At 31.9% G+C, this 16,322-nt stretch overlaps 1 protein-coding gene across 9 annotated transcripts in view; it reads left to right on the top strand.

The window, feature by feature from the left end:
* CNOT2 (CCR4-NOT transcription complex subunit 2) overlaps positions 1-16,322 on the top strand; it is a 143,258-nt gene that overhangs the window by 92,054 nt on the left and 34,882 nt on the right. For 8 of the 9 annotated variants that reach the window (XM_074270556.1, XM_074270557.1, XM_074270555.1 and 5 more), the window contains one exon: positions 11,908-11,974. The exons of the other annotated variant lie outside the window; for it this stretch is intronic. In XM_074270556.1, the coding sequence (XP_074126657.1) occupies positions 11,908-11,974 (67 nt within the window). The remainder of the gene's footprint in view (positions 1-11,907; positions 11,975-16,322) is intronic. 9 annotated transcript variants of the gene reach the window in all.

Genomic DNA, 16,322 nt, shown 5'->3' with positions numbered 1-16,322 from the left:
TCTTACATTTCTTTTCCCTATGCAGACTTCCAGAGAGTTATCATCTACACTAATTCCCTTCTTATCATTATCTTCCCCTTCTGAATTCCTTATAACCCCAAAGCTCAGTTAAAACTGCTGTCTCCAAATTCAACACCTCCGAAATCCAATGGTCTAATTATTTGTGGACTCTGTAGATATTAGACACCTTTGTCTGAGGCCAGATTTGAATTCAGGTCTTCCTGTTTCTAGGCCAGGTGGATAGGACACTGTTCTATTCATCTAGCTCTCCAACAAACCATACCTTAGGAAAAGCAACAAGAAATCCCCAATTAGGAAGTAAAGCAGAAGATGAATTTGAACTCAACAAGGTGTTCTGCAATGGCTTCCTAATTATTTTGTGTTATGGTCTGTGATGTTCTGTTTCTCTAAAATATAATCGTTCTCTTGGAGCAGATTTCTTGGGGAGCTTCTGGAGGCAGCCTTCCTTTTAGTTCAGTTCAATAATCCCAAAATGCAGCCAGGAGTTAAAGTGCTTTACTGTCTCTTTCCAAATCTTATCTCCAGATCCTTTATTTTCTCCTTCAAGTCTTGTCTCCTTCACTTGGGGTTCGGCTAGCTTTCTTGGAGGCCTCTCTTTCTCTTTGGTTCCCGAGAGCTCTTGTCCGAGTGTCTCCAGCCAGCACAAATGTTGAAGTTGGAATGAAATCTTATGCTGCCTCCAAGAATGTGGGATTGTGGGTTTCCCAAAAGTCAATCCTAGTTGTGAATCTCCCAGAAGTCTATGAGCAGGCTTTTCCTTTAGACTTGTAAATCTCCTGGACTTGTGAATCCACTGAATCCTGGCTCTGAATCTCCTGGAGCTTCCCTGAAGTTCTCCCCTTCACTGACTCCTGGCTCTCTCCATCTTCTCATGGAATCCTGGCTTCTTATATCCTCCCAGAGAGTGGGCTTGTGGGAGCTTCTTAAAAGTATGCTCTCTTAAAGGTGTGAATCTAATGTGTGGACCAATGATCAAACTCCTTTAAAGGTGTGAACTAAGTGCATAAGTACCTTATAAGAATTCTAACATCTCCCCCTTTCTTTTGATTTAGAACATAGGGTAACTTGAAACATAAATCCATCAATATGGAAGGTATTACACATAATTACATAAATTACATAAACACATAGTAACAACACAGGCTAGAAGTGATATAACAAATAACATGATCAAATAATCATAAATTGAGAATTTATACATGTCCATAAGTCCTAGAAATAGTCCAAAAGGAATCCATTGTCCATTAGTTTATGTGCCAGGAATCCATTAATTCCTGTAAATTTTGAAGTCCTGCAATAGTCTCATCTTGTGTTAGGGAATCCAATGGTTACTGCAGATTTTGTTCTTAGGTGTTCTCCTTTGGTTTATCTCTCTCTGATGGACAAGGTGAATATAACTGGTTGGCACCCATCTGATTCTTTCTCCATCCGTAGAGAGACAAGCAAACCCTCTCCCCCAACCAGTTAACCTTCCATTCACCACTTTCTGGATCTTTCCACATCACCTGACGATTATCTAAAGATAGTGGAGCTGCTCCTACTGGACACTGCTCTTCCAGTGGGTTGTAAAACCTGTCTGCCGGAGCCAGTGCATCTTTGTCAAAAATTTAAAAATTAATGGTATAGAGAACGAAATTTAGAAGTTCTCCAGGGTTACCTGTGGTTCCCCCTTTCTTTTGTTTTTGGAGGAATATCATAATGTCTCTGTTTCTTCTCTCTACTATTGCCTGACCTCACTGAGGATTAAAAGGTATGCCAGTGGTGTGTAAAATCTTATACTGTGCACAAAAATGTGCAAAATGTTTAGAACTACATTTAGGTCCATTATCTGTTTTTATCTTCCCTTTCATCCTCCACACAACTATTTTCAATTCAAAAATTTGTTTTAATTCAATAGTATTTTATTTTAACAATTACATGTCCAAATTTTTTCCTCCCTTCTCAGACCCAAAGACAGCAAGCAATCTGATATAGGTTTACATTTGTACAATCATTTTAAACATTTCCATATTATTCATTTTGTGTAAGAAAAATAAAACAACCATCACTTCATCATGCACACAAAGTTAATTAGAACTCAGGGAATAGCATCAGAGGTTTGCTGTGAGTCCACATCTTACAGACTGTATGTTTTTCATAGAATCAATCTAGTTAAAATATATGTTGGACAAAGGACAACAGATTTTTTTGAGGGGTGGATGAGTATAAAATGTCTCTAAAATTTCAACTGTTAACTCCTATATGGATTGGAGCAGAGGTCCGACAATAATGGAATTCTTGATCCTTGAAGAATCTTCAAAATTAATCTAAAATTGGTTTATAAATAAAAAGATAAAATTTATTCATTTAATTCAACACATTTATTAAACACCCACAACTGCCCGGCACTATCCTACTCACTGGATATACCAAAATCTCAAAAAAAAAAAAAAAGCCCCTGCCTTCAAGGAATTTGGGGTTAGTTTAGGGACATCTTTAAATTGACTTTCTAATTAATACATTTCTAAATAATCTAATCTAGGATTCCTGTTCTGATCACGAAGAAGATGTACAATAAGAATTTGTCTTAAAATCCTACTATGGGTAAGGAAGCAAAAACAGTCTAAGAATGGAAAATAATCTATACCTGTTTGCCCATCTCTCTCCATGATGTTATAGAACATTTATCCTTTCCCAAATAATTAAAAAAAATCTGATTCTGGCAAAATATAGAATTAAATGAAATCATCGCTTTTCAAATGAAATTTGTCTATAAAAATGTATTCTGTTGACACATAACTTTATATGTATAGTTTCATACAGATGTATAAAACCAAGTTAGAAAACAAACTAGACTTGATTTAATAGTTTTAGTATTTTTTCTGGGTTATGATTTAATAATCTTCAAGTGAAATATTTATGAACAATGCCAAAGATTCTAAATGTTAAAAAAAAAAAAGGATAAAGAACAACAAAAGGGAAAAACTATGAAAAAGGAAAAGCAAATTAAAAATATGCTTTTATCTGTATTCAGTCTCCATTCAGTTCTCTCTCTAGATACAGATATCATTTCCTATCCCAAGTCTTCAGCAAATATTTTTAAAGCGCCTATTTTGTGCCAAGCATTATAGTAAGCATTGAGGAGGAAGCTGTTCTTGATCCCCTCAATCACTTTGCCTTGGGTGAGCTGTCTTCCACTGTTGTTTTTGTACATGTGGAATGTACTTTTCCCTTGTTTTTATCTTTCAAAATAGCTGTCTTGTTCTCAGTTGTTAAGTACTCTCTTTGTAAAATTTGTCTACACTTTGCATTCATTACTTAACCTTTGTATTTGTGTTCTTCCAGTAGAAGAACTGATGTCCCTTGATGGTAGGGACTGTTTCATTTTTCTCTTTATAGGGAAGTTCAGGGACATCTTCCATCAAGTAGTTTTCAAGCTAATAAAATCAATTTTCTCATCATGCTCCAAAATATGCCATTTTCATCCCACATCTTGACCTGGAAATATCATGTCACAGCATCTTCTCATATTACAAAATGTCAAAATTAGCAAGAAATTTCAGGTCTTCTAATCTAAATTTTAAACTGCAGTCCCCTCTGTAACATATGTGACAAATAGTTTTTCAAGCCTTTGCTACTAGCATTGTCTCTCACATCAATAATTATCAATAATTATTATTAGAAGGTTGTTATAGAGAGGATTATTCTTTTTAGTCCCTGAGATCGCTTCCTTATTTTAGATTGTCCTGTTCTTTATATAATATAGCATGATCTTAAGTTCCTTCACCTCTTTAGGTTTTAGTTCCCTTTTTGGGTAGCAGTACAGGTGTGTGTGTGTGTGTGTGTGTGTGTGTGTGTGTGTGTGTGTGTGTGTATGTGTGTGTGTGTGTGTGTGCGCGCGCGCACATATATATGCAGCCTTCTCTTTTTCTTTGTACAATTCTCCAGGAGGAATGAGTTATATTCCTTGAAATGGCTCTGACGAGCCCCACTCAAGTCAGAGATTATGCCTTTAAATATCCTTAAAGGATTTTAAAGAGTTTATCTCTTGCGGTGGCTCCAAATGTTAAAATGTGTACATCACCTGGCCTTCAGATTACTAGCCCAGAACTAAACACAGTGTTTCAGGTTTAGTCTGATCCAGCTCTTTCTTTCCTTAAAATGCAATATAAGATCACATTAGCTTTTTTGATTTTTATAAGGCACTGCTGGCTTATTCTGCTTCTATTTTACTAAAACCATTAAATCTTTTCCAAAAAATTTATTAATCTAACTACATCACTTTAGTCTGAAGTTGATTTTTTGAACCCAAGTGTAGGATATTGTATTTGTGCCTGTTTTTAAGTCCTGATCTTTGTCAACTAATGATCATTTTCTTTCTCTTTTTCTACCTTTTTCTTTGTAAAGGAGACAGGATTAAAGGAAAGGGAAAAGTATAAGAGGATAGGTAGTTGGAAATAGAAAAGTAATCATAACTGAGACAATATTATAAAACAACTTTTAAGTATCTTGATTAATGAAATTATCAAGCCTAACTCAAGAAGACTAATGATGAGTAATGGCTGAGAGGATATGGACTAGGGTTACAAAATAGAGGTACATTTTTAGACATGTATGGATCTGTTTCTTTTACCTATTCATATAATGGGACAAGAAAGGGTTTTTGATTTTGGAAGAGTTGAGAGACTGAGAAGTAACAGTGATGACAAAAAAGAAATGAAAAATTGCACCAATGAAAAAGCTTATAGAAGAGAGTAGAATGGAGTGCAGAAGGAAACAATAAACTATTGGTACTACTTAAAAAACAAATGAGGTAGTATTATTCTCTTATTATTCTTTGGATGTCCAGTCTTTAATTTTTTTTTCAATGGCAGTAAATCTTTTCTATCAAATTATTTTGTTCCATCTCAGTCTTTTGCAATTCTTTCAAATAAAAGAAAAGTGGTTAGTCTCTGACGTGGCTTATTTTGATGAATTTCCATGCCAGCTTTTTGTAATTATTCCTTTGCTTTTCTACATGTTTACCAAGAATGAATGTTAGATTGTTTTCTTTCCTCCCCTCTCCCTTCCCCTTTCCTTCCTTCTTCCCCCATCATTTTTTTTTTTTTTCAAGGGCCATTTGGATATTTATAACATCATTCTTGGGCCATACAAAATTATCAGCCACATAACTCCAGCACTGAGAGGTTTTTGTACCTAGCTTTCAGCTCATCATTGTCTGCAGTTGCCTTAGCAAATAATTTTTATTGCCTTATAAGGCCCATGGGCCAGATCTTCCCCATCTGTCCTATGTGATTTAAAAACAGAAAACAAAACAAAACAAAAACCCTACCTTTTTTTTTTTTCCCTTAGTTTAGCTTTCTTCTTAAGATGTAGTTCATTTTAAATCCTAGCAATTTTAGCACAGCTTTTTAAGGAAAAGATTAACATACTTCATATTTATCTTGTTAGCAATCCTTAACTTCTGTATTTTGTCCTTAAAATCTCAATTCGTTGTTGAGTTTATACATTGTTCTTCTTAAACATCCTGTATTGGAGTTTTTTTTCTTTCTAATGTATTTCATTCTTGGGAGTTTTTCTTCTGTAGTGGGCAGACTTCCCTTTTAGAATTTTAGTTCATGGGATCCTAACTAGTCTTTCTTCCTTACTTGTGAAATTAGTTTGTTCATTTGATAATTTAGATGTTTTTATTCTTTTTTGTTATTCTCTTATTCATTTCTAGATAAATTCCTTTCCTTCACTTATCTTGTAAAGCTTTTAAAAGGAAAAAAAAAAAAGCAGTCTAGCATACCAATACATGATCTATTTAATAGTTCAGGAAATACTTCTCATCCATTATCTTTCAACTCCTCAACTCTTAAAAACTCATTATTTAGGCTAGTGGGCTATTTTTCAAACCATTGTCTCCTAAATCTCTTCTCAGTTTATTGACTAAGCTTGATAAAGTTGTCTACATTAGGTGCCTTTACTTATACTCTCTTCCCACTTGCTTCTAAACCCTCCAAAATCTGGTTTCTAACTTCACTATTCACCTGAAATAGGTCTTTACAAAGTTACCTTTGATCTCTTCATTGGCAAATCTATGACCTTTTCCCAGTTCTCTCCCATCTTGACCTCTTTGTATAATTTGACACTTCCTCTTACTGGACATTTTATCTTTTCTGGGTTTTTGTGGCTGTTCCTTCTAACTTTCTGATTACTCCTAATCTCTTGATAGATCTTGCTACCTTGGAATGTTTCTCAAGGTTCTTGACCTAGACTTTTCTTTTTTCTCTTTCACTTGTAGTTTCATCAGATCTCATGAATTATCATTCTGTTCATCCCTGAGTATATTTTTTCCTTCACAGAATTTTATTTTACTGCTTTGGAGATATTAATTCTTTAATTTATAATATTTAAAATTTTTCATCATTTAAAATATAATAGTTATAAGTTGGTCTTGTCTTTCTTTGAATTGATTATTTCTAAGTTTCATTCTTCACAAAGTGAAATCACCTGAAAAACAAAAATTAAAGGGTCCAATAAAACTTATAGGAGACATTTCTTTAATATAAAGAACTCTATAGATTTTCATCAATTTTTTTGAATATTATCATGAATTTCATTATTAAATTTCTAAGCTTTGAGAAATCTTTAGAAGATTTTTATTATCTGGTCCCTAATTTTGTTTCTTTGTCTTGTTTTTTGGGCAAGCTTTTAAAGGTTTTCATGTATTATCATTTGTGGACACTGAATTTCAAAAGGGAATTATTCCATCCTAAAACAAAGCACAAAAGGAAATTTAGGAGACTTGGGTTCTTGAAGCGGTTTCTTTCTATCTAGTTGAATCCTTTTAAACTGTCTCTCAAGTTCATTACTTATTAAAAATAAATGGTAGAAGTAATGCTTTTGGGTTCAAAAGTCTATGTGGCTTAGTGTGATTCTTGGGCCTGCCTGTATAAAAGAAAATTGAGAATCTTCCCCCCCCCCCCCTGAATAAAGTTAAATTCAGCAGACATTTTTAAGAATAATAAATACTTGGTGCAAAGAAACTTTAGAGACTATCAAGTTGAAACTACATATTAAGGTTAGAATTATTTATCACTTTAGACAGTTAACACATAACAATAACATACCATTTTATAAATTAAGAACTTGAGGACCCAGAGAGATTAAATTGCTTTCCTAGATTCACATAGCTATTAAGTGTCTGAGGCACTTAAACCTGGATCTTCCTCACTTCAACACTAGTGCTATCCACTACTCTATGCTGCCTCTACTGGGCCTACCATGTATAAGATGTGGTATTAATTGCTGACAGTTGTAAAGATAAATAAATACAAATGCTGTCATTAAGGACTATACAGTGAGGTAAAATAAACTATTTATAAAAATAACTATGATCCAAGATAGTATAAAGAGGTTAAAAGAGAGCTGTAGAAAAAGCATCTGAAAATGTAAAGGAGGGAGACATTACTTTCAGATAAAAACTCCATGAAGATTGTAGCATCAATGTTGGACCACAAAGTAGAGAACATTTTAACAAGTGGGGATGCAGAGGAATCCATTACAGGCATAGAAGGTAAAGTGAGTCAAGAAAGGGGACCGGGGAGGGGGTGGAGGGTGGGGATCACATGAAAGTAGAAATTAGAAGCAGTCTATTATGCCCGAAACTTAGAGTTGATTAAGAAGAATAGTATGAAATAATGTTGGTAAAATAAGCTTAGAAGGTAAGGTGGAGCCTGATGTTTAAAATTTGTTTTTCACTTCTCACTACTGGATCTTTGCTATTACTGTCTCTTCAGTTTTATTGATTCATTGAATCAAGACAGCTGAGAAGTATGACTATTTGCTATAGGAACTTTTTTGATAACCAGAATTTTAGTACTTTCCTTCAAAATTCTCCTATAATGTATGCAACTCTGGAGTAAAAGTATTTTGATGAAAAAGCTCACATCCTTCATTCTTAATATCACATATCTATTCATAACTTGAGTGACATAATTCTCATAAAATATCAAGTTCTTACATAAAATTTTTTTTTTCTTCCCTTTTACATCTTTTCTCCTTTTTAATGTATTTCTTACTTGCTGGTTCTATTTTCCATGGTTTCTTACTCTTTTAGGCAATTTTCATTATAAATTGGATTTCATTTTAGTAATAGAATTGACAGAATTTATGAGATATAATTATCATAAGAAATTTTCTAGGCCACCACTTTGCTTTTAAATCTATAGCATGTAATGTGGTCCTATTTTTAAAGGTGTTGCAAGTAGCTTTGCAAATTTTTCAATTTATAAAGATTATGGCAGGAACTTTTCTTTTACATTTAAAATCTTTAACTTTTTTGTTTACTGAAAATTTGTGAGGGCAAAATCATTGTCTTTAAAGTAGTGTTTTTTCATATTTGGGAATGTACAACTGTGAATGAGCAATTGTTAAAAAAAAAATATTAAGTGGAGTTTGGGAATGTTAGCTGTCAGCAGTCTGTTCCTAAGGAAATGAAAGGGAAAAATGGACAATGTATAGACTTGAGGTCACTTCAAGTTTGTAGATTTCATCCTTTAATGTTAACAAACACTTTATGAAATCTGGTATTCTGTGAAAATAGCTTTGTTTCTTTGAGTAACCTTATCTATAATTTCTCAGGCACTAAAAAAGGTTATAAATTTGACAGGTAAACATAATGAAATGTGAATTAGATAAATAACCATGATTTATGCTATTATGCAAAAATATATTTTAAAGATGCTTCTTTAAAATTGTGAGGCATGCCTGTAATTCTTGCTTTTGGGGAGGCAAATACTGATGGATCACTTGAGCTCTGATATTTTGCACTATGTACTACTTAAGAGCCAAAGCTCATTGAATGTCCATTTTAAGTTGGCACCAGTATGGTGAGACCTTGGAGTGGAGAGCCGTTAGAATGACTAAATAGGGACAAATCCACGAAAGAAACAGAGTGAGTTAGAGAAAGAAGACCAAACTTCTGATTGTATTCATCTAGGATATATGTTCTTCGAAAAGGTGTCAATTTAATTGTGGGTAGAATTATAAGATGCTTGTAAGATAGAACAGATGTCCTAAATAAAAAAAACAAAACACACACACACACACACACACACACACACACAGAATTATAAGATGCTTGTAAGATAGAACAGATGTCCTAAATAAAAAAAACAACACACACACACACACACACACACACACACACACACACACACACACACACACACACACACACACACACACACACACACACACAACCAGGAAAGTCTAAATACTATAAATGAGTAGTTTAGCTAGTAGATAGATAATGGCTTTTTGTAGGAGAGTAGTGAAAGAAAAGGCTGTAAAGAAAGGATAAAGTAAAATTGTGGATAACTTTGATTGAGGAGGGAGGAAATATCTAATTGCAATTTCTTTTCTTCTTTTTTTTTTATTATAGCTTTTTATTGACTAAACATATGCATGGGTAATTTTTCAACATTGACCCTTGCAAAAACTTTTGTTCCAACTCTTCTTCTCCTTCCCTTCACTCCCTCCTTTAGATGGCAAGTAGTCCCACATATGTTAAATATGTTAAATATAATATATGCATACATATTTATATAGTTGTCTTGCTGCACAAGAAAAATCGGATTTATAAAGAAGGTAAAAATAACCTGGGAAGAAAAACAAAAATGCAAGCAAACAATAATAGAAAGAGTGTAAATGCTATGTTGTGGTCCACATTCATTTCCCAGTGTTCTTTCGCTGGGTATAGCTGGTTCTCTTTAATACTGATCAATTGGAACATTTGGATCCTCTCATGGTTGAAGGTGGCCACTTTCATCAGAATTGATCCTCATATAGTATTGTTGTTGAAGTGTATAATGATCTCCTGGTTCTACTCATTTCACTCAGCATCAGTTCATGTAAGTCTCTCCAAACCTTTCTGTATTCATCCTGTTGGTCATTGTTTACAGGATATTAATATTCCATAACATTCATATATCATAATTTACCACTGTTCTTCAATTGATGGGCATCATCCATTCAATTTCCAGTTTCTAGCCATTACAGAAAGGGCTACCATAAACATTTTTGCACATACAGGTCCCTTTCTCAACTTTAGTATTTCTTTGGGATATAAGTGCAGTAGTAACACTAAGGGATCAAAAGGGGTATGCACAGTTTGATAACTTTTTGAGCATAGTTCCAAATTGCTCTTCAAAGTGTCTCCTTTCACAAAAGGTCTCCTTTCACAGCTCCACCAACATGCGCATCAATGTCCCAGTTTCTCCACATCCCCTCCAACATTTGTCACTTTTTTTTCCTGTCATCTTAGCCAATCTGAGAGGTGTGTAGTGGTATCTCAAACTTGTCTTAATTTAGTTGCAATTTTCTTATGTCACATTAGAAAAATGTATTCTTAAAATTGTAGTTCAATACAACATTCTTCCTTCCATAAGATAATCATTCAAGGAACTTTGTGATTATCAATGACCTTTTAATTATCAAGAAATATTTTTTAAAATATAACCAATAATTGGGTTTTTTTTCCTTTTTTCTGAGACATCTTAAAAATCACACTCGTGCCGAAAGTCCTTTTGTTTTGTTTGTTTAATGATGTCAACAAGTAGTATATTTCAATAATTTTAATTTGTTTGCCTCAAAGGACAACAGGTATACACAGTCCACGCTGTATGCTCTTTGCCTATATTTATTAAAGGACTTGGCTTTTGGTTTTGTGCTTGCTTTTTCTTTCATTTTTTAGTCATTTCATTGTTTGTCCTTAATATTGATACATTTTATGTTCAGACCTCTTCTCCCCATGCTTTATGTTTGATTATTTAACTTAATTAATATCTATCATAAACCCAATGGAAAAATAAATTTAATAGTATAACTATGAGTTTTTTAATTGAATTGAAAAATGCAAGTATGATCAATGTTTGCTGCTATAATTAGCTATTCTGTTAGTTTTTTAAAATTTGGACTTGATATTTTAAAATTCTAGATCATTAAATTTCAGATAATTTTTTAATATCTCAGTTAAATTTTGGATTCTTTTTTTCAATCTTCACAAATTTCTGCCTTCGGAATAAAATACTCATGCATATTAAGCTGATTTATATTGATTGATCTTATATAGCATGATTTTTCTTCAAAGAGTCATGTCTCTTGAAAAGTAATGTAGATTGAGAGTATTTCCCTTCTTTTAATGGTTTGGATAGGAAATTTTTATAAGTTAAGTCCTAAAAGAACCCAGATTTCCATACATGTAATTATTTATTCTTAATATTTTGACCATTTTCCTCCTAATATGAATATTATAACCACTGTGAAAAATATGTTTGAAATTTGTATATAATCAATTAATAAAAAAGAAAATAATAGTTGATTAATACAAAAGAGACTTTTCCCTTATTATTAAATGGTGATTAAGTGAACTTTTGAATATATAAATGTCTATCTAAATACTTTTTCATTGATATCCTGAGCCAATTATCAATTTATGTTGTGTTAGTGGGTTTATGATCTATTCTAATATTGTTATGGATGCTACGTTTCTATATTTTTTGAAGGAACTTATTAATTGGATTTTTAGCTTCATGAACACATGTAAATGTATAAATTATATTCAGTATAAGTTTAATAAAACTTAAAAATTCCATACATATAGAAAATTAATTTCAGTTTTACAATTTGAATTTATCAACTTATTGTGTACCTAAGAAATGTCCAATTCAATAGTTTTTTTTTAAAATTTTATATTTTATGCTTACATTTAAGTTCTTCATATCTTATGAGCACTTTGAGAGCTATAAGAAATGAATTAGTTATAGTTGTATGCAAAACATTTGTAACATTACTAAAGTCTAAGTTCATTGAGTGTTGTTTGTAGCTCTTTATGCTCTAATATAATTAATTTATTTCTAGATGCTGGCATCACCGTCAACATCAGGTCAGCTGTCTCAGTTTGGGGCAAGTTTATACGGGCAACAAAGTAAGAATTTGCATTTATTTTGCGGTTCCCTTTTTAATAAAAAGCTATCTACATGTGCATTAATGGGGAATTTCAAAAGAGTAGGCATTTTCAGTCTTTCTCACAAGCATTGTTATAATACATTTCATTAGTTTATAATTTGTTCATTTAAGATGTTATAATTTGGACATGAATCAGATTGAATTCTACCATTGCAGTGGCTTTGTAAAAAAATAAATAAATAAAAATTGTTTAGAAAAATTAGTATATAAATAAGTTTTCTAGGATGTTACATATATATATATATATATCTTATAACTTATAGAGTTCAGGTATTTTAAGAGAATAATTTATACTAAAATAATATTATTTAAAAATAGTATTTCATATTTTAGTGTACTTTGATACAACTTTAGCTAGATTAAAGCAATATTTCTCTTTAGCACAACTCTGTATTAGTTGCTATAAAAATCTTCATAATACTAAAAGAGATGGAAGGAACTTTATAAATCCACTTTGTTTATTTTATTGATGGGAAAACTGAGTTCCAAATAGCTTGTTTGACTTATTCATAGTTATCTTCTGGATTAGATTCCAGGAGTTCTGATATTAGTTCTCTTTTACCTGTTACATGTTTTGTTCTTTAAAAATATTTTATTATTCTGACTAACTGAAACTTGTCTTCCTTACAATTATTACCACCTAGAGGGTTTAATAGTACATATTAATTTGGTTTATGAGATTATAATTATGAATTTCCATGTTTTCTGTGAAGTACTTTACTAAGTAGCATTTCATTTTATGAATGATTAATAATATCTGATGAAAAATTAATAGATTATAAAAGGAAATCAAGTAATAATAACGTTGTCTTATTTTAAAATTAAAAAGATATTATAATAAAAATCATTTTTAGTACAATATATATGCCATTTTACCTTTTAAACTGAATTTGAACTCAAATAGTTAAAAGGTAAAACAGTACAGTTTTCTCCCAGTTTTTCCATTATGTCTTCTTATCTTTCTTCTGTAGCTATAATAAATAAGATGCCATATATACACTGGTCAAAATTTCCTGGTTGTTAAATAAAAGCCAATAATTTCATTCTGATTGAACAATAACAAAATAAAAATTAGATCTGAATGTGTTACATATTCAAGACTTTATACTAGTTGTTGAATAATTACTGTAGTTTCTGCAACTAAGCATCTTTTCTTATCATATGTTCCAGGAACATTTTTACTTTACAGGGGACCAGACAAATAAGAGCAGGCATTACCAGTGGATACTTAATGATTATTGCTTGACCAGTTGTCTCCTTAGCATAAGTATTAGGATTTTATGGATAAAATAGTAAAATTAGAAGCAATTTTAATAAACTGTCAAGTTTTATCCTTATTGTTCATATTTGAGAATAAAATACAAAATATCTTCACAATCTTTATTCTTTTCTTTTTTTTCTTTTTGATCCTTTTAGTGTACTCATATCTGGTTAGCATTAAATTCATAGGGAGAAAATAGGGTTTGTATTTGAATGAAATTAATAAGTTGAATTTTCTTTTACGTTGAACCAGGTTATCACTTACATAGACTGTAAAAAGAAAACTATCTGTTTAACAGTGTCCAATCATGACTTCAAAAGACTGATTATGAAACATGTCTACCATCTTTTGACAGTGAGGTGATAAAATTAAGAGTTACAGAATTAGACATGCTTTCTGAGACAAGACCAATTTGTTGGTTTGTTTTACTTGACTATTGGGAGGAGGAGGCAGTGTTCAATGCTAACCATTTTAAAAAGAGGATCAATAAGAGTTTTTAAATGCATCCCAAAAAATAGTTCAAGTGGAACACAAAGAAATTTTGTTACATTATTGAATTTATACATATTTTTAAAAATAAACTATGTAGTTTGTTTTATTTTATGGTCCTTTCTCTTGTTCTTTGCGCATTGAAGTATTTGTTCTCCATAACAAAACAAAACCAAAATAAAGAAAATTTAAAAAGAGAGAAGATCTTGAAAACCAATTGTGGTTTCTCTGTCAGGATCTAAAATGGATATGCATACTATTAAATTGTTATCTGTGAAGCTTAATTTTGAATATCAGGCCCTGTTTTTCACTAACACATTTTGGATCTATTTGTACAGAAAATCAAGACCAATTCTAGAAAAGCTAAGAGTTAGGACACCAAAACAGTTTTTTTCTTCCTCCTTTTAAAATTATAGCTTCTGTTTTATCAAGCTAGATAGCAATTCTCATATAGGCTCTTATTCTCCACTCTAAAGTAGTTGGTGCTTAATTCACTTTATCAGCAGTATAATTATATAATATTTAAGGTGCTTTCCTTTCAGCACCCTGTGAATTAAGTTGTGTAAATCTTATTGTTTTTATTTTGTAGTTGAGGAAACTCTAGTGACAGTAGGTTAAATTATGCATAATCATGCAACTATTGCCAGCTTTGCAGCCATTTCTGAATCCATCTAAGTTCTCCAACCTACATTTGTTTCTTCTCTGAGTCTTTTTCAAATATTTTCATCAAATTTAGGTAAGCTTTTTTCTGTGATAATTTTCTCATCTGCCTGTCTGAAAGTTGTCTAAAAAAAGGGAAATAGTGTTAGTCTGATATGCATATCATGTTGACTTTTTGTGATTAATTCCTAGGTATTCATTTGCTTCATTTTGATAATATAGTCTAGATTTTTCCAGAAGTTAACATCAAAGTCACTGGCCCATAGTTTACTAACTTTTTGGTGCAATGATACCGTTTGTTTTTCACCATCATCTTCTAAAAACCATTGATAGTGACCAACCATTCCATTTATTAGTTCTTTTAGTAGTAAGGAATGTAGTTACCTGAGCTTTATGACTTAGATCTTTTTAGAGCTTTGGAGCTGACTGTCTCTTACTATCACTTTATCTGTTCTGCAGACGTACACAGCAAGATAGGAAACTTCTGCGTTATTATAGTGAAATTAGCAAATATAGTCATGTCATTTACTTGGGATAAACAGTTTTTATAATAGTTCACTCTGTGACAGTAATCATGAGTGTATATTGCTGATACTAGGCTAACTCAGAATATCAGACCAGTTGAAAATGAACTGAGCTGATTCTTCACTTTTATTTAGTTCTCTGTCACTTGAGTATTCGATTTGGATTTTATGCCATAAAAACATTGCTCTCTTGTTATGTTTTTAATTCTGTAGTTTAAAAGAATGGATATTACTCCAAGAACACCTGCAGAAGTTGTAGCTCTTAAAGAGCACACTTCAGTGACTGTTAGAGATATTGAAGCAATTGTTGGTGTGGGGAAGTCAGACATTTCAAGGATCATTCAAGCCCATGTGAAAAAAGGACCAGTCACATAGAATATATTCAGAAACAAAAACAGTGCCAAGAACTGGCAAACTTCCTACAAAACAACCTAATTAATCCTCAGAAAACAAAGAAGATCTTCAGAATGTAAGAAGTTGGAAGAACAGTGAGAAGACAAATTTTTTTTAAAATTTGATATGAAGAAAGAAAATGGCATGAGCAAGATATACAAAATGTAGTATACTGAAAAATTGGGGGAAAAAGGTATTTTTCCAGTGAAACTGATGAAGCTTACTTTTTTGTTCAAAGTTATACCAAAACTGTTGTCAGAAATCCAGGTAATCTTTATAAGATCTGAATATCTTCATCAGATTGTTAAACAGCCACCAAAAAAAAAAAAATGTTTTGGGAATTTTTAAGGATTTCATTTGTCCTCCATGGGAGTCATATGTCCATGAGGCAGTGCCAATGCTAATAAATATATTGACATACTGAAACATAGAATTATTCAAGAATTACAGAAATCCTCAGTGGACATAGAACATTGCAACATGCTCAGAAATTTATTTAAGAGGTGGAGATAAACGGTCATTTAATGCTAAGGAACTTGCTTTTATTTAAACTCTGTTGAAAACCACTTGGCTATGATCAATGCCAGATTTGCAAAAATGGACTTTCTTCAAAGGTTTACTTTCTCCAGTGTAATATATGATCTCATGACGAACTAATGAATGTGTCAATATATTGGGGAGTCATTGCCAAATTGTATAAAACAAGTGACTGCAGCAAAAGAAGGACATAGTGCATATTTAACATTTTTACAACAACAACAAAAAGTTGTAAGACTTACTAATATGTAAATAAATTAAAAATTTTTTTGTCACAGTTAATTTTCAGAGTACTTTAGTTACCAAATAGCTTCTTAGCCATTAAGATAATCTCTTACCTAATGATATATTCCTTATATAATAAGCTCCCATCTTAGAGGTTCTCTGTTCTAATCTTTTGTAAGAGCTATATATCTTTTATTTAGCATCTGGTAATCTGCAGT

The sequence above is a fragment of the Sminthopsis crassicaudata genome, chromosome 5, assembly GCF_048593235.1.
Source record: "Sminthopsis crassicaudata isolate SCR6 chromosome 5, ASM4859323v1, whole genome shotgun sequence".
Taxonomy (NCBI): domain Eukaryota; kingdom Metazoa; phylum Chordata; class Mammalia; order Dasyuromorphia; family Dasyuridae; genus Sminthopsis; species Sminthopsis crassicaudata.
Note: the sequence above shows the minus strand (reverse complement) of the source record. Positions and strands in the feature narration are given on the sequence as shown.